The sequence below is a fragment of the Triturus cristatus genome, chromosome 3_2 (assembly GCF_964204655.1).
Source record: "Triturus cristatus chromosome 3_2, aTriCri1.1, whole genome shotgun sequence".
NCBI lineage: Eukaryota > Metazoa > Chordata > Amphibia > Caudata > Salamandridae > Triturus > Triturus cristatus.
Genome location: NC_140584.1, coordinates 943,705,717 through 943,731,638, shown reverse-complemented (window position 1 = coordinate 943,731,638; position 25,922 = coordinate 943,705,717). Strand labels below are relative to the sequence as shown.

Here is a 25,922-nt window from a genome sequence, read left to right as displayed (position 1 = left end):
GCACCAGCTCAGCTCCTCTCTGTACCCTGTGAAGCGCTGTCCCTTCCAGCAGAACATCCATCCCTGGTGTCCCGGCCAGCTCCTGGGGTGCCATCACCATCCAGGGCACAGCTGCACCCTCTTCACCTCAGAGGGTACTGTCCTCAGGGTCTGTTTCTCCTTTTTCTTTTATTTTAGACAAGTTAGCCCACCTCAATATTCACCGGCCTCCAGCTCTGCGGATTACAATCTCCGACTAAAAAGATGCTTTTCTGAGGTCAGAACTCTGTTTATATTATTTAAAATACAGTACTTTTCTGTTATTTTATGGCAGAGAGTGGCTCATTTCAGTGGGAATTGCAAAGTAAGTCAAGTCATTCTGTAATGTCTTCGCCATTTCGCCGCTTACTAATGTCTGTGAAGGATTTTGTAACGTGTGACTTTGTTGTTAGAAGCCTCGACGTGTCTTATTATCATAAGGACGTGAGCTGTGGTCCTGGTCTGCCAAGCGATGATGGCATTGGGTGTGCACTCTGTCTGCAACCACCGACTCTGCCGTGGCATCGTGAGGCCTGTGGGCCCCTCCCGCACATAGCCATGGGCCTCAGAGACTGTTCTGTTCTTATGAGAACAAGCATTGGCATAGCCAATAGGTCTCGCGTTTGGGACCTTATAAGTGTTTAGCCATGCAACAGCTTATGTTGTTGCACCAAGGATATTGTACTGCATAACTAAATACTTAAAAGGTTCCAAAGGCGAGACCTATTGGCTATGCCAGTGCTTGTTTTGCATGCCAGCCCGTCCTCTCCTCTGCCATCACTTCTGCTTCCCGACCGGTCCTCTCCCCCCTTTGCTTTCTTTGCAACCCACCTATTGCACAAACATGTACGCTTTAATGTGCTAGAGCTGTATTTTCATGTTAGTACATTAAATCATGATGAACTGGGTTTGCCCGATGCTTGCTTAATCGAATGAAATTAAAGTCAGACGATTCATTCAGTGAAGTACATGAGTGAAACGTGTTCACTCTTACAAAGAAAAGCCTGTTTAAGAACACATATGGGGCTCCATATTTGGAAGTACATTTTTAAATACTCCGCTACTGACGTCAGTAAAAATTTCAGTAAAAATGAGGTGTGAGAAAATCAAAACATCCAAAAAGGGCTGCACATAATTCAAGATGCTAGCTGGGATTTTAGTGAGGAACAGTTGGATGTTTTCTGATCCCCCTTAAGAGTTTCCACAATCTACATGTGAAATCTTAGTCTTTTCACTGGCCCCTGCATACGTATGGCGAGCTGGGACATGCATGAAGCACGTTCTTCTGTTCCTGTGTGTTACGAATGGTGCAAGTACGTGTCCTGAAGGTGCAAAGCTACTATTCAGTTGCATGGATCTAAGGCAGACAGAACCTAGAGCAGGACGAAGTCATTCTCTCTTTCCCTGGCAAAAGGAAACAGCAACAGTAACACCCCGCCCTTATTTCATAGTCTGGACCCTCTTGATGGCCTCTTTGGACAGTAGAGCTCGCACCTCTTGAAACAAGCATTGAAAATGCAACAGGTCTCGCCTTTGATTAAGTTAAAGCCATTTGCTTTGCTAATGGTATTGCATAGCAAAGCAAATGGTTTTAACTTAATAAAAGGCGAGACCTATTGCATTTTTAAAGCTTGTTTTTGCTTGAAACTGTCGTCATCGTTGAGTGTAGAGGCACAGAGCAAAAATCTAGCCTTCTCGTCCAGATCTGGTTACGAGGCACACATCAGAAAACGTCATAATCGCCTGATTAGAAGACACGGGCCTCTGGACTCAATCCTGCCCTCGCGAACAGAGATCTCTGGATGCCAGGTAGTCAACACTGACGTAGTTTCACCAACGTTGCAGGGATAGCAGAAGTGATGTCACAGACCCTTTGACCCTTTATTCAATCTCCCGCTCCTTAACATATATTTGCCATTGAGGGGCCTGGGTAAGGAGCAGAAACTAGAGAAAGGAAACAGGACTCTGAGACCCCTGCTTACTTTCTGTCTCTATTGCGTCCTTTGTGAGCCCTGGAGTTCTGAAAGCAATGCCAGGGGTACCAAAGCGCTAGCTATGGGTAGCAGCTGCTGCTGCCCCTAATTAGTACTTGAACTTGCCAGCAGTTCTTGCAAAAAGCTTAGGGCTCCCCTAACCGTGCAAGTGCTTCTGTACTAATGAAAAATGTCATCGTGTTACTGTGTATTGTAATTGCATTTATAAAGCGCCTACTACCTCTGACGTGGCGTTGGAGCTATGCTATTACCAAAACGCGCTGCTCATTCATAAAAAATACATGGCCACCTTTAATTTTAACTTAAGTAAGAAAAGAAAAACCTTGAGTTTACGGCTGTCGTCAAGCACATGGCCAAAGCGGTGTGAGAGTGATAGAGCAGACAATGGTGAATGATGGAGCAACGGCTTCTGGTCCTATGAGTGAGACATGGGTGAGACATAAGGGCCATAGCAACAACAGGGAAAATGCAAGACTACTAAGGATGGAACAACAACTTGTTTTACATAGCGCTTTCTGCCATAGTAAAGCTGCTTACAAGCACTATAAATAATAAGTGATAGTATTACTCAAACAATGGTGTAGTTTTCTCACTACTGGAAGAATGAAAGGCTTAGTCGGCTATGCCAGTGTTCAAACATTTGACCCACAGGTTACATTTGTTATATTGTGTTCATTAATTATCCTTATTAAGCGTGCAGCCCATGTCGCCCGGATAGTAAACTTTTCACAACACTCTTTCCAGGTGTAAGTCTAATTTGCATATGTATGGAAAAGGGTGCTACTTGTCCAGACCTATGTGACATCTGATTTATAAAGTGTGAAATTCTGGAACTGGTTTGAGGCATAGTTAAGAAAACCTACACTTGGTAAAAAAAAAAAATATTTAGTATTCTCTTTAGAATGATGAACATGCATTAATCAATGCACTTTTCAGCACTTCTAAGTTATGCCTGCATGACCTAGGTGCAAGTGCCACCGAAAGTGGTCTCACAGGTTGTGTATAAGACACCCACATATGCAACCAAAACCGATTCGGAAAATAATCAAAAACAGTTGTAATGGTCCTCAAATATATTGATTATGGATTCGTATTGTACACAGTGCGAAGAGAGGGCATGCATAGAGCATGGTGACAGGTGTGCATCCGCTTCTCTGTGCATGGCAAGAACTTACATGGGTAATTTATAACATGTATGTATTTATCAGCTACAAAACACTATGATCCACCACACCACACAAACATTGTATATAATACAGTGTTGTAAATTCGAACAATATCAGTCCAGTCAGCAGGTCATGTTTCGAAATTCTTTATTTAATTTTCTTTCTTTAAAATCTGCGTAGCCAATGCGTTTCGTCCTTACGGACTTCTTCAGGGCAAGAAGAAAGTACAATATGAGGGTCTTCTCTATATATTCCCACAAAACTGAAGTCAGTAATAAGTGCTCCTTTATAAACCAAATCATGTACAACCGTATTATATTTCCTCAGATCTGTACAATATTCTCAGTGCAGATTATCCTGTTTAGGAACTAAGATTGGTATCTATTTTTAAGTTGAGAGTTGCAGGAGCGGTCCTTCCATCGCGTAGTCCATATGACCCTCATATTGTACTTTCAATGTTTGTGTGGTGTGCTGGATCATAGTGTTTTGTTTATGACTCCTTTGGTGGTTTAGAGGTATTGAACCTCAGATCCTTAGCACCCTAAGAAGCAAATACAGTCTTTGACCCCGCTAAATAATAGGTGCAGATAGAATTGCCTCATACCTCATTGTTTTGTGCTTGTTTATGTAATTATCACCTGTAAGATTAGTATTTTTCTGGGTGTGCCAGACTTGTGTAAATGAGGACCAAATCTAGGCGTAAATTATGTGCGTCATAGTTTAAATTTTTTTTTTTTATCTCCGACCATAACCTTTAGCAGTGAATTGTATACCACAGCTAAATGCCTGTTCACCATTAATTAAAACACCTTGATTAGTTTAAAGCATCCTGCAGCTATATATCACATTTACATGTTTACCTGCAGCATCCAGTTAACCACGATACTGTACACGTTTACCATTCTGTACCGGATTCACATATGTACAAAGTGAAAGTGAATAGTGCAACTTTTTTTTTTTTTAAAACACTTTTTATTGATAACCACGACAGCGAGAATAACAAATACATTGACAATGCGAAGATGTCTACCTTTACTATTACCTCCATTCCTCCGCCCCCTTCACCACACAGAAGACCAACCTCCCTGCGATTCCATGTATAACGATCGCCCCCTGTGGCTCCTGTTTGTTGTACCATCCACTTTAACCAGGTGTCCTCCTGTCTAGCGGCCTCTCGGGACCCTTTACTCAGTGTTATGCTGATCCTGTGCTGCCCCTCCCAATATCCGTTGTCTCTCATACCTGAGTTCAATCGTCGGAGAGATACAGATGTTACCTCTATACTTATTCCATTTTCCCCATTTGTGATCCCATTTTCGTGGGCACCCCCTCTCTTTGAACACTGTTTTCTCCGCTAGCATGGCATGATCCATATCCTTGGCCCAATCCCCCATTTTTGGTGATGTGCCTACCCCCATCGCTGTGCAATGTTCCTCTTGGCTACACCCCAACCCCCTGAGGCCCAATCTTGCTCAATTTGCGTGAGGTCCGTCGCTACCCAGATGTTCTGCAGGCACAGCGTGGGTGTCGGGTGTATTGTCTTATTGCAAGCCCTAGCCATTTGCCTGGTGACATTGACCCAGTATTCCTGTATGCGGGGGCAGTCCCATAGGATGTGGAAGAATGTGCCAATCAGTGCACATTGCCGGAGGCATTGCGAGTCTGGTCGCCTATTGAGTCTGTGTAACAATATGGCGTCGAAATATACCCTGTGTAGGACTTAGAGCTGCACCAACCGAAGACGCATAGGGATAGCCACTTCTCTGGGCGAGGACAATGCCTCCCTCCAGTCCTCGTCGGGTAGGACCCCGAGGTCGGCCTCCCAGGCCGCCGTCAGCCTAGTCAGAGGGTCTCCTCTATTATTAATTAGCTTCTTGTACGTGAGCGATATGGCCTTGCGGTTCATAGGGTCCAACAAGAGCCTATCCTCCAGGGGAGAGGAGTCTGGAAGGGGTGCGTTTTGGGCCGAGCCGATTCTATAGCATGGCTAATCTGTAGGTAGCGAAATCCCTCTGTTGGGGCTAACTGGTACTTGGCCTGAAGCTCCGGGAAAGATGCCTTTCTCCCTTTTACCCACACGTCGCCCACTCTAGAGATTCCGATCAAATCCCATTTATCGAATCCTGCGTAGGAACTGAGTCTCCCCAGTATGTCCGGTCCCCATAGTGGGGTTGCCTTCGTCAGGCGACCCCTCCATCCCATATGATTCTGTACGACATGCCATACTTCCACCGCACGCGCCGTTGGGCCTGTCAGTCCCAATTTCTTGTGATTGGTATATAGGGCTCTGTTATATCCCCCTTTCCCCAACAGCCAGTGATCCGTGCAGAAGCTCGGATCATTGTGTCTCCCAAACACCCAACTATTTATGGCCGTCAGTTGCGAGGCCTGATAATGCCGGCACAGGTCCGGAAGACCTATTCCCCCATCGCACCATCCCATGGTTAGCTTAGCCATCGCAATACGTGGCGGCTTATTGTCCCATAGCAATTCACGTACCACGGCCTCGATCTGCACAAAATAGGAGTTGGGAACCGGATTGGGCGTATTCTGTAACGCGTATAGAAAACGGGGTAGAGCGAGCATCTTATATAGGGACGCCCTCCCCAACAATGTGAGAGGAAGGGTTTTCCAGTGTGCCAAATCCGCGCGAAATCGCCGTAATACCCCCAGGAGATTCCTCTCCAAGAACAACGCAACGTCGGTGGTGATGAATATCCCCAAGTAAAGTAACCCCTGACGGGCCATCGGGATGGTGTAGCCTCTAGGACTTAGGGGAGGTTTACCCCAGAGGGAATACATCTGGGATTTAGACCAGTTTATTTGGTACCCTGAGTGCGCCCCAAAAATGTGGAAGATATGGAGTACCCGACGGAGCGACCGAGCGGGGGAAGCCAGATATAGCAAGATATTATCAGCATACAGCGATATACGGTCCTCGTGCTTATCCGTCCACCTCAAGCCTCTGATCTCGGGGTCCCCACGTATCCACACCGCCAATGGCTCAAGAACCATAGCAAAGAGTAGGGGCGACAGTGGGCAGCCTTGCCTGGTGCCCCGCCCGAGGGGGAAGGAGGAGGATCGATAGTTGTTCACCACGACGTGTGCCCTCGGTTGCGCATATAACAGCTGTATCCATCCCTTAAATTTGGGGCCGAATCCCATTTGGTCGAGGACAGCAAATAGATATTCCCATGTCACGGTGTCAAATGCCATACTCGCATCAAGCGCCAGCAGTATGGCCTCTTCCTCAAGGGTATGTACCCGCCCAATGACTCCGTTGACCCGACGCAGATTACGCGCTGTATTCCGCCCAGGCATGAATCCAGACTGGTCCGGATGGATCAAGTCTGGCAAAAAAGGGAGCAGTCGGTTCGCCAATAGCTTGGCCAAAATCTTTGCCTCAATGGCTGTCAGAGAGATAGGCCTATATGACTGGCACTCGTCCACCGGCTTACCAGGTTTGTGGATAACCACAATAGCGGCCTCTCGGACATCTTCTGGCAGCAGGGCAAGCTCGCAGCTTTCATTATAGAGGCCGAGCAGGTGGGGTGCCAGCAATGAGGCCATCGGCTTAAGTAATTCCACCGGGATGCCGTTGGGGCCAGCCGCTTTCCCGGACCGGACGTCTAGTATGGCCTTATGGACCTCCTCCGTGGACAACTCAGCCTCTAGTGCCCTACCGTCCTGTTCGGACAGGCCCCTGACCTCGATAGTGGCCAGGAGATCAGCCGCCCAGGCCGCCTGGGAGGCCTCTGGTGCTGCATAGACTGATGTGTAATGTCGGGCAAACGTTTCCGCGATTTCTCGCGGATCTGTAATCTTGATACCATCAGCCCCTTTGAGTGCGCGCACCCAACGTGATGCCTGTTCCCTCCGCTCCAGCCATGCCAATAGCTTCCCAGTGCGCTCCCCTTGCTCATAGATTCTATGTCGGCTGGCCAACTGTCTCCTGCTTACGTCCTCGAATAACAGCTGTTTGTATTCCTGCAGTTTTATGTTCAGTAGGTGGTGCATGTCCTCCCCTGGTTCTAGGGAGTTCCTGCCTTCGAGCCGTAGGATGTCTGCCTCCAACTCTCGAGCTCTCCTACGGCGCTCATTCCTGAGGCCAGCCATTACCGACAGCGCCCTTCCCTTATTTACCGCTCCATACGCTCCCCATAGTGTAACAGCTGATGCAGCCGAACCGGTATTTTCTGGAATAGTGCAACTTTTGCATTGGGAGCAAACGTTCAACATCAGAAAAAGTTTTAAATGTACAAGACAGGAGGTGTTCTAACCCTACCTGTCCACAACCATAGTTTACTCTTGTACTAGAGCTCTCTGTTAATGGGACTGAAATTATATGGCTGAATAGAAATACAGTTGTAAAACATTGCAGTACTTTTGAGACAAGCAATGAATAGCTAACCGTCCCCTGAAGTAAAAGGTCTCTTCAATTCCAAAGAAACATACTCTGCAAGAAAAGAAGAGCCTGAGAGGGGCAGAGTATTCTGTAAAAGACATTACTGTACTCGATTTTTGCCTGCCCAAGCATGGGTGAAGTGAATGCGGAATCTAGGTTGAGGTAAGGTTGTTGATCGCGCTTGCCAAACCTGAGTGGAGGTCAACTGCCTTGAGTGCCTGTACTAGATAGCTTTTCATTGGCAGTTCAGCTGTCACTGTGTTGATGGAACATGACCAGAGCACAGCAGTTATGAGAACTGCTGTAGGTATAGCAGTTCCTGAATATCAGACACTATAGGACACCTCCCATCATAAATGGCGACGTAATGCAGACACATCAGTTTAAGTGGGGAGCATCCACTTCTGGTGCTTGAAATACATTTTCACATTTGCACTGGACATTTTCCGTTCCAGTGCACATAGAACAATATTAGTAACGTTTTGTTATTTTACTTAATTTTATATTCACTTTGAAATTTCTGTTTCGGATTTTCACAGAGTGGAAGTCCTTCCAACACCTTTCTTTTCACACTTGGTGGGTCTGGGTATCCTATCTTCGTATCGATCATACGCTGCACTCTGATAGTCACTGCTCTCCAATTATCTCTAACATAGTCTGGCGATCTTTGGACAATTTGATACATGGCTTGTTTCCTTCCAGTCCCTAAACAATATTTTCGGATGTTTTTGGATTCTATATGCTACTTTTACTTTAGTACCGTTTTTCATACTTTTTACAGGGACATGGTGTAGTATTTTTACTTTTATTGTTGCCATCGACTTTTGTATGTTCCTTTAACCTTTTTTGCATATGTACCACTTCGTCTAGCCGGTGTCATTCATTCCATTTAATAATTGCATTCTCCTTTTGTTTAAACTTCAGTAACGTACTTTGAACAAAAAACAAAAACAAAATCTGTTACCTGACTTAGATCACCTACCAGGTTATGGCTGATAGCAATCAATGCGTAATATCACTTTTATGTCATATCATCAAATATGCTAATTATTATTCTGAAACATTTGAAAACTACAGAGCTTGTTGGGGTTCCTTTTATTAACCAGTTCAAATTAAATTACACCATAAAAATGAGTCTCAGAGCTCAAGGACTACTACTTTAGTTCAATTACAGACTCGTCTCACAATGTTAGACTACACTGGCCAACGCTTCTCCACTCAACAGCTTATACCTTTATATCATCATTACCCGCTCCCTATATCATTAACACAACACAAAAAAGTAACTTATGTCCACCCGCAACAGCACAACCTGGACAGAGGAGAAAACATGCAGCCATTACGACGGGAAATGCTTCAGAGTAACAAGTGCGCTGAACACACAGAACAGAGCCCTGAGCCGAATATGGGAGGGGTTATTGTCACACAGATCGGGCACCTTCATAAAAATAAATCCAATCTACAAAACACGGGGTTTAGCCAGATCAGGTCGCACGCTGTCAGTGGCTCCGTGGACAAGCGCCGGGAAGGGCTCGCACTCACCCAGCTCGTCCTCCGCTGTGGTGGTGTTTCTGTTCGTTGTGTTGATGGTTTTCCTCTGAAAGGCTGGCTGTTGTCTCCGCTGACGTCGGTCGAGCAAGTGTGGACTTTTGTCCACCGCAAGTCTGTATTATGTGGAAAGATGGGAGGAAAATGGCCCCTTAGCCTTGGAGAGAGACGGTCAGCCAGGCAGCTGTAGCTGGTAAGAGAAACAACCACGACTCTGGCTCTAACTCCCTCTGCCTCCAGCCGGCCCTCCTTCCCCTACACTGGTATATTTAGAACGAGCTGAGCCATTGCACGGGAACGGCACTGGGTACTCTGGATTTTATACACAAATCTCACGTGAACTTCGCTGTAAAATATTTTATTTCCATATTGTTTTAGTTTTTTTAATAAAACAGGAATTTGCTGTTCTTGTTTACACGCGGTACTCTCTTCCTTGCCACAGTGAGTTACACATGCGCTCCGATGACGACTGCAGATTGTCATGTGATTTAGTCAGACGATGAGAAATAAATCGAAAACAAAAGTAAAGGTTTGGGGCTGCTTGGAATTGTGTCATCGGTTCTTAAATCAATGGTATATGCGGAAATTAATTCTGAAATATAAAGACACTGACCTGCGTCTCTGTTGGTGTCCATGGCACACACTTTCACGTTGATGTCACAGATCTAAATTTTTCCCTCTATCTGCTCAACTGTGTTGTAGCAGTCCAAAACAAGCTGTCGCCATTACGTAAACAGCAGTGTCTTTATTTCAGCATTGCGCTTTCACTTTAAGTGAAAGCACGTTGTTAAAACAAGCATCGATCTCTTGTCTTTATGGGGCCATGTGTTTTTAGAAACACAAGGCCCCATAAAGATAAGAAACTGCTTTGCGACAGACGCAAAGCAGGCCACCGAGTCCGGCTCGGAGGCAAAAGGGCGTCTACAGAAAAACCTCATTTCCAATGGCAGGCCACCGTTTAGCATAAACGGTGACGCCAGCCAATGGAAATGAGGGGCGGGGCTTAATGCCCTCTTCTGAAAATCCTCTCCTACAAAATCTCTTGCGGAGGCAGAGCAGTGCTTTGCGCTGCAACGCACGCGAGACCTAAAAAAATTGATAGGTGCTCTTATAAAAACTTATTTTGATGTGAACGGAAGCTGCAGCGGGTCAAAAAGGAATGAAATGGCACAACCCTGTTGGACGATCTGGAGGACCCATCTGTCAGTTGTAATGGATTGCCACACATGGAGAAAAGGTTTCATCCTGCCTCTCACATGGTCGTGATTCTCCTCTAAGGGCAAATTAAAGCGCCTTGATAGCTGATGCTGCAGGGGAGAAGAACTAAGAAAAGCGTTGTTCCTGGTTACTTACGCTGCATGATGTCTGCTTTATCTCTGTTCTCAGCCACAAAAGGGCGGGGTAACTACTCCACAGGGTTGGTGTACCCTGCCCTGCAGCAGTCTCGTAAGGGTCAAAATAGAGGAGAAAAAACATTTGGCAGGAATGGAAATGCCCAAAAAACGCACAGTGGCTCCACATTCCTTAGAGTTCAAAGTCGGAATCAGGTGGAACAAGCAGTACATTACTATCTCAGCTCTCCAAATTGTTTGATTTCGGACAAATCATACTCTATCTTTCTCTCTGTCCCCTGATCTGACAATATGTCTGTATCTTAAAGGAGGTTTTGGTAAAGAAATGAACACCAAAAGCATATACCCAGCAACCATTCCCAGCATGGTTTTCATTCACCTATTAAGGGTTATTTAATTATAGGTCTCTATTTTCCAACTCAGCATTTCTTAAGGCACCACTGTTCCTTAAGTAGCACTATAAAGGACCCCAACTTGAGCTGCAGCTTCTCCCTCCAAGCCACAGACGGGCACCTCTTTCACAGGGTTGAAATAGTGAAATGGGGACACCCTGCTAGTAGGCTTGGGGTGTCACATTAAGAAGCTACCTGTGAGCAGAAATAAGAGGGACATCTGCAGCGCTGTACCAGCCGAGAGCGATTGATGGGACAGACCACTCAAACACTCAAATGTGGAAGAAACCTCCAAAAAACGGAATGGTTGGCCACCCAAAGTTTAAACTGCCTGTGGAGGAGTCTTGCAGCCTCTCTGCAGGAAAATCGCATGGGACTGCCGGTTGACGAGACCCTCTTCTCACTTCTTGACTCTTCTTCCTGGTAATAAAATCTAACATCTCAGTAGATACAGGTGTTCCCTTACTTTTCTTGAATAGGAAGCAGTTCCAGAAGGGCCTAAGACCAATGGTGAAACACAAAATGCTGGTATGCCCAAGATGATTGATTTACAAGCACTAGACTTGACAGCTGCTGCACAAGGACCTGGCATGACTTCATGACTTAAAGGAAATGAAGATAGAAAGCAAAAGAAGGAAAAAACGTACTTGGAAAAGACTCAAGTTAGTTATCGAGGTTTGATCCTGCATTAAGAGTGTTGGAAAAGCAGGATCTGATGCACACAACTCAGTGAGTGAAAGGGAACAAGTGAAGATGGACATAGGTGCAAGGATGTGTGTGTGCAAATGTCAGTGGCACCAACAAGCCAAGTTTTCCATTTACAGTTGTAGAAGCAGTTTTTATTCCTGACACTAGATGACAGGGTACCACCATGTGGATGATGGGGGACAAATTGAGGAATTGTAGAGTTTCAACTGAGATTTCAATAGCACAATCAATCCACTTCTGAATTATTATGCATGACCTGGAGGGCATCTGCCAGACTGCCTTCATGTCGGGCTCATTGAAACTCCAAATTCCACTGGCAGCGACTGGCATGTGTCACCTGGCAGAGCTGGCAAGGGGGATACAAGAGACTAAGAGAATAGAAAGTGACAGAATTGCTCTCACTGTGATCCAGGGTCAAGCCTGAAATATCAGCACCATAGCATGAATGCCCTGGATTCGTTGTAATGGGGAGAAAGCCCTGAACTTCACAGTGTCAAGGATGACTCCAATGAATGGAAGTATCTGCAAAGGAGTCAGGAGGGACTTGGTTTCATTAACAGAGAACCCAAACAATGCCATGTGGGGAGGTGGAGCGGGGGTGTGGGGCTGACTGTGACAAGCCCACCTTTAACACCAGTCGTCGAAAGTATGAGCATACATGATCCTTCGAAGACAGGCAGCGACCACCACCAGCTCTCCAGGGTCACTGGTGAGGCTGAAAGGGATAACAGCAAACTGAAAATGTTCCTGGCCTTTGAACTGTAGATAACATCTGTGGGACTGCAGGTCTGGTTTATGAAAAAAAATAATCGTTTAGAGGAATAACCTCTAAACTTCCTGAACTGAAACAAAAACTGTTTGGCAGGGGTCAACAGTCACAAACAACATGCCATAGCTCTACTGTTCTTAAAACATCCAGCACAGTCTGCCTTTTCATCATCAAAAGGCAGATCATGAGGGAGGCCTGAACATCGCCAGAGAAACCTGTAGCATGCATCCACGCAAGTCGATGTACAACTCTCGGCCAAGGCAATCTACAGTATCCAGACCTGTGTGGAGAACATATTTAGATGAATCCTGTGATTCACGAATCACCTGGGCCAAATAGGCATTAAAGTCTTCTGGTACTGCCAGCAAGCTCTCATCTATATCCCACAGGGTGTTGTTTAACAGCCCAGCGAACAGCACTGACTGACTGCAATGCTAGACTGGCAGAAGAAAACATGTGTTAGTCAAAAGTCTCAATCCTTTTGGATTCCCTGTCTGGAGGAGTGGTCAGAAATGAGTTAGGATTCACCTTGCTGGGCGAGGCCTGCATGAAAAGGCTCTCTACGGCTTGGTGAGAAAATCGGGTCACCAGGCGCTCATCTGTGACAACTAGCCATCTCACTATTCACAGGTCGGAAAGAACAAGACTTCAAACAAGTGGCCATCAAAGTATCAGTGGGGACATCAATAGAGGGAAGTAAGGGCTCGGACGTTGCTGGCCCAGACAGTAAAATGGTTTAGAACCTTTGTTTTGGTGTCACATGACGGCAACTGTAAAGCTAGTCCCTCATCTGCCGTTTAGACTACCAACACAAATGAGGCAGTCTCTTCTGTTGGTGGCCCAAGTGGCAATTCAAGCTCTATCTCACTCAAGCGAGATGTCAAGCTCACTAGCATACTTTAAATCCAACAATAGGCATACTCTGTATTGTGAGGGAGAAGAAGGCCATCTCTCACCCCGTCACCAAACCATCATCATCAACATCTTAGGATGCCCCCTGCTCTGGCACAGGATAAGAGTCAAAATGAAAAAGATAGTGGTGCCTCTACAGGTAGGAGCCACTTAGCAGACTCACCAGTTTTGAGTCAGGATGCATGATGACAGTTGGTGCTTTTTAATTTTTTAACCTGAAGTTTGTCACGCTCAAGCAAAAGTTGGTTCGGGGTCCGAAATTGGCAGCAGCACCGGGTCCTCTTATGGCATCGGTGGCGTTGATCAGCACGAAAACCTGAAGTCTGTACTAGAGTTGGCATAGGCTCGGTTTAATGCAGACAGCACCAGGGATGGACCTGCCAATGGTAATCTGCAAGAAAGCCCCGCAGATCCATGGGGCTCGTAGGCACATCAGACTGAGCATAAGGGGCAGCGAATTTTCCGCACAGACTCCTTGACCACCCAAATCTGCTGTGGAGTGTACGATGCCCAGGAAATTCGAAGTGCATTGGAATAACATTGTTTTAAGGATTCATATTTTTTGTGTATAATTAACAATGGGTAATGAGCATTTTCACACGATTTTACATCTATAGATTGAGATAGTGTGATTGCCTTCCAAAAATATTTCCTGTGATGACTATGTGTGTTTAATAATGTGTTTTAGTTAAGCCACATTTCTGTGTAAAGTGCCATCATTAAAAAGATGGAAGCCGTCTTTGTCCCTCACCCCACCCCAACCCCCCTACTTACCACCTGGGGTGAGCCAGAAGGATTTCCTATTCTACTAGGAATGCTGCCCAATTTCTTTCCGATATTGCTACTCATTGGGACTTAGAATATTTTCTGATATTTGCCTATTCTGTATAGCTCTGCGTTTGAGAGCCTTCGTGGCACATTAACTCTGTACAGCTTATTTTCCATTTTTGCAATAAAACCCTTAACGTTTTCATTGCTCAAGAACTCAGTTATTGAGAGGGGTCCACTCAATTTGAATGACCCATTACTTAATTAATTGTATTAATCTGCCATCTGATGTTTGTGGAGGGGCCTTAACGTGCGAACACAGTCCCTCATGAAATTGAGGTTTAACACGGTCTCTGATCCAGTAAACCTGGGCGATTTCATTTAGGTAAAATATTTGGGTCTATAAATTTTGGGGTACCATTCAGCTAACACATTGGGATCAGTGGAAGAATCGGTATCATGGTCTGAGACCTTGAAGGGGTGTTGCTTAATTTTCTGATGCCCTCACGCATTATCTTTGAAATCAGATTGGCAGGTTGGGATGGAGTTCTGCTTCACCTTCTGATGTTTACACTTGGACTTACCAGAGTACCTTGAGCGTGAAGTTCAGCCGTTGTGTGAAGAGCCTCAGGACCAAATCTGCACCTGAGATTTGGAACAGGATCAGGGCTTAGGTGTTGGCCGCAACTACTTTTTATGTTAGGTGAAATGCTACTTTTCCTCCCGGCTTGGGATCATCTTTGGATGCATAAGGGAGAACATGACTTCGAGAACTGGTCTAAGCCCAGACACGCCTAGTGCGGCCCCTTGACCAAAGTCTGCATCCTGCAGCCATGGCATGGCATGAAACCTATCATTTTGGACTGGGAAACAGTTTCCAAACAAGCTGATGAAATAGTTAGAAATGTTGCCCTGAAACCTACAATTGTGGGAGCGAAGCTCCAGATCAACATTGGAAGGTGCGAAAAGAAAGGAACTGGCGTCAGCATGCAGGGGTGGTGCTTAAATGTTTCTCCACTACATCAGCAATTCAAGCACAGAGCCACGCAATTCCATCTAGCTGTGCACAGGAGCACTAATATGCTAAAGTTTACAGATCTAGTCTGGCGCATTGGGAAAGTAATACTCTTAAAATGAGTAGCCTGTACTTCGATGTATGCATCAGAATACAAAATAATGCACTCCATTCACTTGAAATAGATGGCTCTAAAACATTTGGAAGGATTGGCCCCGGAGGCAAACAATAAATATGGAGCCCGGACTAATTTACAAGATTAAAACAGATTTGAAACAAAGTAAACACTCCAATAAAGAAAGGGATTTCTGTTTCTAAGTAATAGGCATCTTTGTTTGACTTACTGAAGTAATATTGCTGAATATTATTAAAAACAAAGGCGGCATGCTTGGAAGTGATACAGGGGAAAAAACGAACCAACATTACTTAGCACACTGCTAACAAACTTACATTTGGCTTTTTCTTCATCTCGTCCTCTGGTAAGAAGAACGAGCCCCACAATTAGGTTATTAAAATGCAGTCCCTTCGATGTTCCACCAAAAGAGCAGTAGATGACCTAGAAATAATAAATATGTGCATTATATTTAATCTGCTAGTCATAACTTTCTCAGTTCCGGTTTTACTATTTACGGTCATCATTTGCGATCATAAATACACAAACACACACAGTACGAAAGCATTCTAAGCTCTGGTCAGTTGTCGCGCTTATAAAATAAGTTGAACCTTTATGTTAGAAACCAGTTTAGGCTAATATACTAACGTTGTTGTGAACTATGAATGAAGTAAACTATTCTCCGTTCAGATATTCCAGAATGCAGTAAGCATTCAGAGAACCCCCATTCTCAAGTGATTCAGCAGGAAGAGCCCATCAACATCAGGGCCACAAGTATCCATTGATGGGTGGCCAAGCGACAGGGGGCGCACCGGCTGCCTAAGCTTCACCCCATCTACCATTCTCCAAGATTCTTGCTTGCATTGCAGGGATTTAAAGTGCTTCAGCCCACATGGCAGGAGTACGCTTGGGAAATTGATGCAATGTTCCCCATGGCTCAGAGTTGCTTGACAGTCTTGCAGCATTACTTTTTTCCCCAAAGGCAAACTCCCAAAGCGCGGCTCTCTTTTTGAAGAAAACGAGTTTTCTCCCAGCACCTGGGAGACTGCTTCCAAACCCCCTTGCCTCCCCCTTCGCCCCAACAGACAAACATGGCAGGCATGGCATCAAATGACCTGCCTTGAAATAGGGCAGGCCTTTTGGTGCCATACAAAATGCCAGCGGTTATATAAAGAAAAACTAGAACTCTACATACTGACGTATGTGTAGACAAGTGGCAAGCGCCTTCCTTCACTTAATACATTCACAACTAACGAGCACTTTATGTATAAGGAAACACTCATTTTAGCATCGCATGCTCCGACATCCCTAGCAAAACAAAGCAGTTATGCCATTGTCAACTGTAAAAATAAATTTAAAAAAGCACTCCTAACAGTGCTATAAATGTAATCACCTTTCCCCCAATGAATAATCACCCCAAAAACCACCACGAAGATAGAAACTAGTCACGTGGCGGGCACAGACATTTGCTTATTAACCTGCAATAGTAAGAGTGCACATAGCCCTGAGCTCCTGGGTACAGCGGAATTAATAAGCCGCCGCTCCTTGCCTGTTTCAAGAATGAGTTCAGGTCAGAAGCCTAATCACTTAGGAGAAAGCAGTGACAATAGTCTATATTCTGGGGATCACTGAAGTCGTAAAAAATTCTCAATACACTCTGTCATTTACAAATACACACGCTTTTGTACTATGTATGAAATACACATTCAGGAAAAGTAGAAAAGTGAAACCGATTTCTGTTCAGTTTTTAACAACAGCGGCTTTTCAGCAAAAAAGGATATTTCTGATAAAGACCTGCAACACAATAACAGTGGTACCGTATTTGGGGCTACGCCCCTTGAAAGCAAGAACCCTATGCTACCATTCTTCTACAAAAATAACAAGCATTTACAATGCAATGGTCTCGGCATTGTTAAAGTTAGAGCTATTGGCATTGCTCATGACATTATTTTTGTTTAGGTTTTTGTTTTTAAAACATTTAAAGAAACGGCATTGTTATTTACAATGCCAATAGCTTAATCACTCTCAAATGCGAGACCTATTGCATTTGCACCCACACACAGAGCCACACACACACAAAGCAACCCACACACACGCAGAAGCCCACTGACCTATTTACATTATGTGCACTTTGTGATCTGCATGGTACATGTTCTTTGCTGCAGGCACATTAACCCTATGTGCTACCTTTCCAGGAGTCAAAACTTCCACTAAACAAAACTCAGATCTCTCTCTAGGAAGAACATTAAACACCAGAGTCATCATGACATTTTTATTGTTGCCGAAAATTGCTGGATGCCAGGAAGGAGGCAGCAAGTCCTTTTAAAACCTTAATTTACTTGCAAACATAATGTCTCCACCCAAAGTCAGCGCCCGGTCACACCGGTTGCACTGCCCTAGAGCTGGCCCTTCAAGGGTCCTGTGACCTCAGTGACAGAGTCACTGTTGTTCTTGGCTGGGCTGCTTCATAGGCCTGCTAGCAAGACTGGAGGTGAACTTCAGTATGGATTGTGGTGGACAAACCTTGAAGGTTAACCCATACTTGCCAGTGCTAGGGCATACCTGCTGGTGTTAAGACACCAGCGCTTCTAAGGTCTTGCGAAGCCTTCTAAGGTCTAGCATGGGATTGTGCTCTCAGGAGAGTCGTCTGGTGGACTGGTTATTAAGGCTGAACCTGGTTCCCCAGTTCCAAATTCAGCAGCTCTGGCCATAGTGCCACATCGTCTCCCCCACGGAACACCATACTGTCCCACTGAGAAAAACTCACACTGCCTTCAAATACAACCCAATTGCTGCCGGCTATAAACACCTGGATGAGGCTCAATTTAAATGACGCAATAGCAATATGCGGCCTACAAAAAAAAGTAACATCATCCTGGAAAAAGCAAACACTCATTAGGGAATGCAAAATTTAGCAAACCATGTGAAATGCAAGCAGGAGCAACATTGTTACCTTAACGCTTTTACACTCACTATTCAGAAATCAGTGAGTGCTTTTGCCTGAAAGGGGCCTTGAATGGTCCCATTTCAATGTCCATTGCGGATATCCTTACAAAACGTTAGCAGTATGGTAAAAAGACCACATCCGTGGAGGCAGAGCCGCAGTACACATTTTGTTTTCCAATCCACACTTTGCAGTACTTCCAGGATTGGTGCACTAGTTGCAAGCCCCGGGAAAACAAAGACAAGAAGAAAAAAAATAGCGTTTCACTGGCAAACTCTGTAAAAGTGGCGCGAATGTGTTTGGGTGTGTCAATCTGGCCACTTTGCTACCACTGTCTTACTTTATTTAGTTATTTTTCATATTTTTAACCTTTTATTGCAGATGCTGCACCTTAGAATTAAAATACGACATTTCCAGCAAAAATTATTTTCTTTTTTGGATCCATTTCACAGGGGAGCAAATAAAAGAAAGTAGAGGAAAGAGAGTGAGAGCCCCGTCTTGAAGTCAAGGTTTTCAGTAAGAGAAGAACTGCTAGACAGAAAGAGAGGGAGGAATGAAAGAGTGGGGGGGGGAGGGGGGCAGCTGAAGCGGCAGAGCAGTAGCGGTGCACCTGATGCAGTGCTGAGCGGAGTGAGGGCATCCCTGAATGTAGGACCTGGAGGCACTGCTTGAGAAAGCGGCAGTTCCTGTTGGGCCAATGTGCAGCCCCTGCTGGTGTTGAAGGAGGACCACAGGATGCTTCGTGGTCGCCCACAGAGACTGTGGTGAAAGGTCGCTGCCTAGGAAGCCATATTGGGTGCAGCCAGAAGAGGCTACAACGGCTCCTGTTGGGCTTTGTAGAGACCCATGTTACGTGGGGCCCAGGAAGGTTGGTCGCCTCTGCCTTGAAGTGCGTCAGTGGCCCCACAGTGAATATGGGACGTAGCTGGGCCCGGTTAGACTGCACAGAGAGTGTAAGCATCCTTCCAGTTTGGACAGGTAGGTGTTGCTAGTGGCTCTGGGCTGGCCTCTACTGCTTTGGAGGGGGCTTGTGCTCCCGCGGACCAGCTGACTTCTCCATTGATTGGGAGCGGCCATTGGACTGGCGACGCCACCTGCGGGCTTGTTGCCTTGAAGCTGTTGAAGGGGCTATCGGGCCTGCAGTGGTGACTTGTGGCTCATTTTAAAGACTGCGGTGGATGAATGCGAACTAGTGACGGCTCCTGCATACAGTGTTAATAAGAGATGAGGCTCTCCGGGGCTGGGAAGAGTCACTGATGCGGGGCAGAGGGGGATGCCCCTGCTTTGTGAGCCTGGGTTGCTGTGGCCTGGTGGTTGCCCTTGGAGACTTGGATGTCCAGCATAAAGGAGGCCATAACAATGGAGTGGAAACCAGAGGGGGCACTGAACTCTGTTGGGGGCAGCGTGGCGATGTTCGAGCACGTCACGTCACAACTTGGACCTGCATGTAAAGAGCTTGCCTGCTGGGGAGATGCACATTAAACTCTTATCCTGGAATATTCGGGGCCTCAACAACCCGAAAAAGATACGCCCGTGAACCATGTGAAATGCAAGCAGGAACAACATTGTTACCTTAACGCTTTGCCGGACTTGAAACGCCGATCCAGCAAACGCCGAGCCTTGCAGCAAGGAAGAGGCGACCCCACGTCCCGCTCCGTTCCAACCGCGCAAAAAATAGCCGAACCTTCCGATGTTAAAAAAAAAAAAAAAACAAACACGCCCACCACATATAAAAGGGGCGGAAAGGGGCGGGGCTTAAAAAAAGAGAAAGACGCGAAAAAACACGCCCCCGAATCCAAAAAAAGACGGGGCTTATTTAGAGAGACAAAGGTCTTCTCCAATGGCTGACCAGCATTTAAGAGGCCAGCCAATGGAGAAGAGAGGAGAAGAGGGGCGGGTTCAAGGCCCTCTTCTGAAAAACATTAAATCTCGGAGCTAGACTGCGCAAGCGCAGCCGAGACCTAAAAAGAGGTTAGAACGTTTACCAGTTGATGTATTGTGAATACTTTCTCAGTCACACTTTAGAAGTAGAGCAGATGTATTTATCAATATCACTGTAAGAGAAAAGGAACGTTCGGCGTTGCAACGACCTTTATTTTTATATTGAGCATATATAGTAATCACTAGGCCTCCTAATGCTTCTCAGTGCACAGCATGGATCAGTGATTAGGGGTTTATTCTGAGAGGGTCGTTTATGGGGCAGCCCAGGCACAGGTGTATGCAGGCCAGCAGGCAAGGGTTTCTTTCTGATGGTTGTGGTCTTGAAACTGCTGGCCACGCCAATGTGAGAGGTAAGTAGATTGTGGGCTGTGTCTAGAGAGTGAAACACAGCAGGGGTTTTGGTTTTATGAATCTCATATAAACCTGTGTTAATTGTGGGCAACTGGTCTGTCATTCTGGGTCTGAGCAGCTCTCTATATCCTTTTCTTGTAACATACCAAGTGAGTTTTAGAGCAGTCACAGTGCAGAGTTTCTATCAGCTGCTGCTGTGTCACTAACCTAGCATTGAGAGGGAGATGCATATTCCAACAGTTTCTTGAGTTCTTCAACTACAGGACTCATTTGTCTTATATAAAACATATTGGCAGCTATATGTTGCTGTATAGTCCTACATTGTTGGCCTGGCCTAATTAGGTATACATGGCCGACATGTCCATGAGTCTCCTGGTTACGGTGTTTCTCCTTCACCCTTGGGTTACTGTTAATAGTTGTGAATCCAGATCTCCTAGTCCTCACGTCCCGACTCTTTGGACTCCATTGTTCAATGGTTCTTTATTCTTTGGAGTGCATCACCTGTTCATGTTGCTTGATTTGTGCCTTGATGGTTACACCAGTTTAGCTATTGTTAATGAGCATCTAGATTAATCATGGAATTGCAAAGCCCGGATCATTTCAGCATCTTATGTTGGGACAAAGCCATACTCTTTCAGTCTCCTCCTTGCATAATATTTGCATTGCCTGCCTATGTACCCCCTCATTGCATTTCACATATTCATTTTTCTCTTTCATAAACACATATTTAATATTGTTTGTAAATGAATATCATATGTTTGCTTTATTATATTTCTGTAGTATAGCAAATATAAATGTATTCACATCATTTATAATACTCTATAGAATTAAATAACGGTGCAACAAGATTAATGAATTCATTCTTGTATTTGACATAATTCGATGTGAGGCCTGACATTTTCCAAATAAATTTTTACAATAATTAAAAAAGTGCATTTGAGCTAAGTCTTAGACCCAGCTTTCCCTTGTGCCGCCAGCTCTCGCTCCCTCGTGTCACCAGCCACTGCTGCTGCTGCTTATGGTGCTCTTCCCTACTCTTCTCTGTGTGCTTCTCCTGCTGACCCTCTTTTCTCCACTTCTGCCTCCATAGATCGTTGTTCCCATGTGGCTGTCTGTTGTTAGGTCTCGCCTGAGCCAGCGAATGCGCTGCTCTGGAGAGACTTTTAGTAAGTGGGCTTCAAAAATCCGACCACACGCTTTTTGTGTAGCCTAAAGTGTGCGGTTACGCGCACAGGGAACATCTGTTTTGAATTATCATGCTCAGATGCGTGCGCGATAATTCAATACAGATGTTTCGCTGTGGCGCACGCGCGCGCACTACTCGCGTGCTTCTTCCACCATTCCTACGGCTCTATTCCCCTTTCTCCTGTCTCAGTGCCTCGCCGCACACCCATTTCTTTCCAAACTGCAAATGTGAAGCAGTTTCGTGCTTTCGTTCTGGCTAAAGCACACAGTAAACAGACCTGTATCACCAGCAGCTTAATGTTTAAAAAACACATGCAGCACATTGAGTTCACTCACTCAAACAGTTCCAAATTAAAACATGCCATTTCGAAGTTCAACACGTCTGTCTAAAAATATTGTCACTTTCATCCATTTCTCAGCTTCGTTACAAATTGTTTCGTGGAAAAAGTGCACACGGTGCATAAAAAGTAAAACCAAAAATGTTCTTTTGAATTTCGTTTGCAATTATATTGAAAGCTCTTTGAAATAGGTGATTTCAAAATACCAGCTGCACAGAAATGGGTTGTTTTGAATTTGATTTAATAATAATAACAATAAGCATTTATCTATGAGAGTCTGGGCCACATAGAGTTCACATGACAATTGTATTGCCTCAATTCACTAATCGCACCGTCACCAGGGTAGGAGCAAGGGCAGCAATAGTTCTAAGCCCCAAGTTTAACCAGCATTGGCATAGCCAATAGGTCTTGCCTTTGGGACCTTATAAGTGTTCACCCATGCAACAGTTGATGTTGTTGCACCAAGGATATTGTGCTGCATAACGAAATACTTATAAGGTCCCAAAGGCAAGACCTATCAGCTATGCCAATGCTTGTTCCCTCTGTTGTGCCTCTGCCCGTTCTCCTCCTATAATTGTCATGCTCATGTTACTGTTTGTTTTTCGTGCTGTTGTGCCTCTCTGCCTGCTTTCTTCATCCTTTAATAGTTGTGCTCCTGTGGCTGTTTGCTTTCCCTCTGTTGTGCCTTTCACCTCCGACCCCCCCTTTTTCCTCGTGATCACTACTGCCCTTTTTTCCCTCTCTCCTGCCAAGCCTTTCCCATCGCCTCCTGGCGCTACTCCCTCGTCCCAGGACCAACTTAATGGCGTACCCGCGCATGCCACTGGCACGCCAAAGGCCAGGCCGTCTGCGCCGGGACCGCGCCCAGCGCCAGGACCCCTGGTCCCCGGCCCACCAGCAGGTACAATGCGGCAGTCCTCACCCTGAACACCGGACGACCCAGCGAACACTGCTGCAACGCGGCATCGCACTATACATTAGAACGGTTCTCCTGCGCCAGATGCACCTCCTCCTGCACCAGCACAGCCACTGTCACGTCGCAAAGCACCACACTGAACCCTCGCCAATCCACAAGTGAGCCACCGACTGCACGGCCAACTCCTCAATACACGCTTGATGTGAAAGCACTCAGTTATAGGACCTCAATGCCAACCTCACACCCGAGAGTCTTCGTCACTGAGACGTCAATCAATCAATCAATCATTTGTATAGCGCACTAATCCCCCGTGAGGGTCTCAAGGCGCTGAGCGGTGGGTGGGGGTGCAGCTACTGCTCGAACAGCCAGGTCTTGAGAAGTCTCCTGAAGGTCAGCAGGTCCTGGGTCTGTCGCAGCTGTGTAGAGAGGGTGTTCCATGTCTTGGCGAAGAGGTAGGAGAAGGATCAGTCACCGGTGGAGGTCCTGTGGATGCGCGGGACGGTGGCAAGGGCGAGGTCGGCGGAGCGGAGCTGGCGGTTCGGGTGTAGAAGGTGAGACGCTTGTTGAGGTATGCTGGTCCGGCGTTGTGTAATGCTTTGTGGGCATGGGTGAGGAGCTTGAAGGTGATCCTCTTGTTGATTGGGAGCCAAAGCAGGTCTTTCAGGTGGGCAGTGATGTGGGTGTGGCGGGGTATTGAGGATGAAACATGCGGAGGCGTTCTGTACGCGTTGGAGTCTCTTCTGGAGTCTGACCGTGGTCCCTGCGAAGAGGGCATTGCCGTAGTCCAGTCTGCTGCTGACGAGGGCTTGTGTTCCGGAGGGGATCCATCTGTAGATCTTGCGGAGCATGCGGAGGGTGTTGAAGCAGGAGGATGAGGAGGAGGAGACGGCGTTAACTTGCTGGGTCATTGAGAGCGATGAGTCCAGGATGAACCCCAGGTTGCATGCGTAGTCGGTGGGTGTGGGTGCGGCTCCCAGGGCGGCTGGCCACCAAGAGTCGTCTCAGGCGGAGGGAGTGGATCCGAGGATGAGGACCTCTGTCTTGTCAGAGTTAAGTTTCAGGCGGCTGGTCTGCATCCAGCTGGCGACGGCCTTCATTCCTTCGTGGAGGTTGGTTTTGGCGGTGGCGGGGTTTTTGGTGAGTGAGAGGATCAGTTGAGTGTCGTTGGCGTAGGAGACTATGTTGAGGTTGTGCGAGCGGACGATGTTGGAGAGAGATGCCTTGTAGACGTTGAAAAGGGTAGGGCTGAGGGATGATCCTTGGGGCACGCCGTAGCTGATCTTCGAGGCTTCGGAGCGGAAAGGGGGGAGGCGGATTCTCAGGGTTCTGTCCGTGAGGAAGGAGGTGGTCCAGTCCAGGGCTTTGTCACGGATCCCTGCATCATGTAGGCGTGTGCGTAGGATGTGGTGGCAGACGTTGTCGAAGGCGGCCGAGAGGTCCAGGAGGATGAGGGCCGCGGTTTTGCCGTTGTCTAGTAGGGTCCTGATGTCGTCTGTGGCAGCAATGAGGGCGGTTTCGGTGCTGTGATTGCTGTGGAATCCAGATTGGGATGGGTCCCGAATGTTGTTCTCCTTGAGGAAGTGGGTCAGTTGCCTGTTGATGATCTTTTCGATGACTTTCGCCTGGAACGAAAGAAGGGAGATGGGCCGGAAGTTCTTGAGGTCCTTTGGGTCCGCTGTGGGTTTCTTGAGTAGGGCCGTTGATTTCGGTGTGCTTCCAGCTTTCCAGGAAAGTGGCAGTCTTGAAGGAGCTGTTGATGATCTTCCGGAGTTGGGGTGCGATGATGCGGTTTGCTATGTTGAAGATGAGGGCAGGGGTCGGATGGTGAGCTGGAGTGGATGGTGTTCATGGTCTTGATGGTGTCGTTGTCGTTGACGTGGGTCCAGGAGAACAGTCGATTGCTGAGGCTGGGGGGCGGTGAGTCTGCAGTGTCTGTGGCTGTAGGGAGGTTCTGGGTGTTGAAGCGGTCATGGATTTTTATGATCTTGCGGTGAAAGAAGGTGGCTCAATCCAGCCTCTGCCCGCGACATCTCCACAGCGATCCCAGGCGGATACAAAATCATGCACCAGGACCGCACCAACAAATCAGAAGAAGGAATAGCCATCATGCACAAAAAGGCCATACAGTGCACCACCACCGCTGACCATACCAACAACCCCATGGAACACATCAACTTAAAGCTCCACACGAACAAGACAAACATCAAAGGCACTGTTGCATACCGGGCCAATGCTCCAGCTTCTGCAACACCATGGCAGTCATCATGCCGACCCTATCCCTGGACTCCAAGGACTACGTCTTACTGAGAAACCTCAATTTCTACATCTACTACACCAACACCACCACTTCCTCGACAGTATGAGCAGCATCGGACAGACCTGGATAGTCTGCGACCTCACGCACACCGCAGGACACACAGTGGACCCCATTTTAACTTCCAACAACTCCATCAAATACATCCACGTCACAGAACTCGCACGACCCGATCACTATCACCCGCTTCAGAATCTTCAGCCCCGCACCTCCTCTCCCAATGTAGCCAGTGCCCAACAACCTCAAGACCTCCAACCCAGCTGCTGCCACCTACCTGGAACAGGGAATTCAGAACTTCAATGCCTGGATCAACTGCGCCAACAGCATCGCACCCATCAAGAGCAACAAGCAGAGAAAATCCACCGAAATGGACAGCTGGTACACCCAATAACTCAGAACAGCAAAGCGTGACAGCAAACAGCTAGAGAGGAGATGGCGCGCCAGCAAAAACACCTCCTACAGATTAGCCTTCAAGACCTCCCTCAATCTCTACCACCGCCTGCTGAGGGTACCAAGGACAACAGATCTAGCTGCATGCATCAAAACCAGTGGCAATAACAGTAAGGAACTTTTCAACATTGTTAGGGAGTTCTCCAACCCGGCTGCCAGCGAAAACAACATTACACCCTCAAAAGAGCTGTGGAACAAGCTCACAGACTTCTTCCATGACAAGTTCACATTCATAGACAAACTTCGAACCTCAGCTTACACCCACTGTCTTTCTCGAAACACACGCCCCAACTGCAACTGATATGAACCACAGACTGACCACCT

General features: G+C 46.6%; 1 protein-coding gene across 2 annotated transcripts in view; it reads right to left on the bottom strand.

Annotated features, from left to right (window-relative positions):
- Positions 1 to 25,922, bottom strand: part of USP32 (ubiquitin specific peptidase 32) — a 1,392,279-nt gene that overhangs the window by 1,140,750 nt on the left and 225,607 nt on the right. For both annotated transcript variants that reach the window (XM_085649438.1, XM_085649439.1), the window contains exon 3: positions 15,498 to 15,603. In XM_085649438.1, the coding sequence (XP_085505564.1) occupies positions 15,498 to 15,603 (106 nt within the window). The remainder of the gene's footprint in view (positions 1 to 15,497; positions 15,604 to 25,922) is intronic.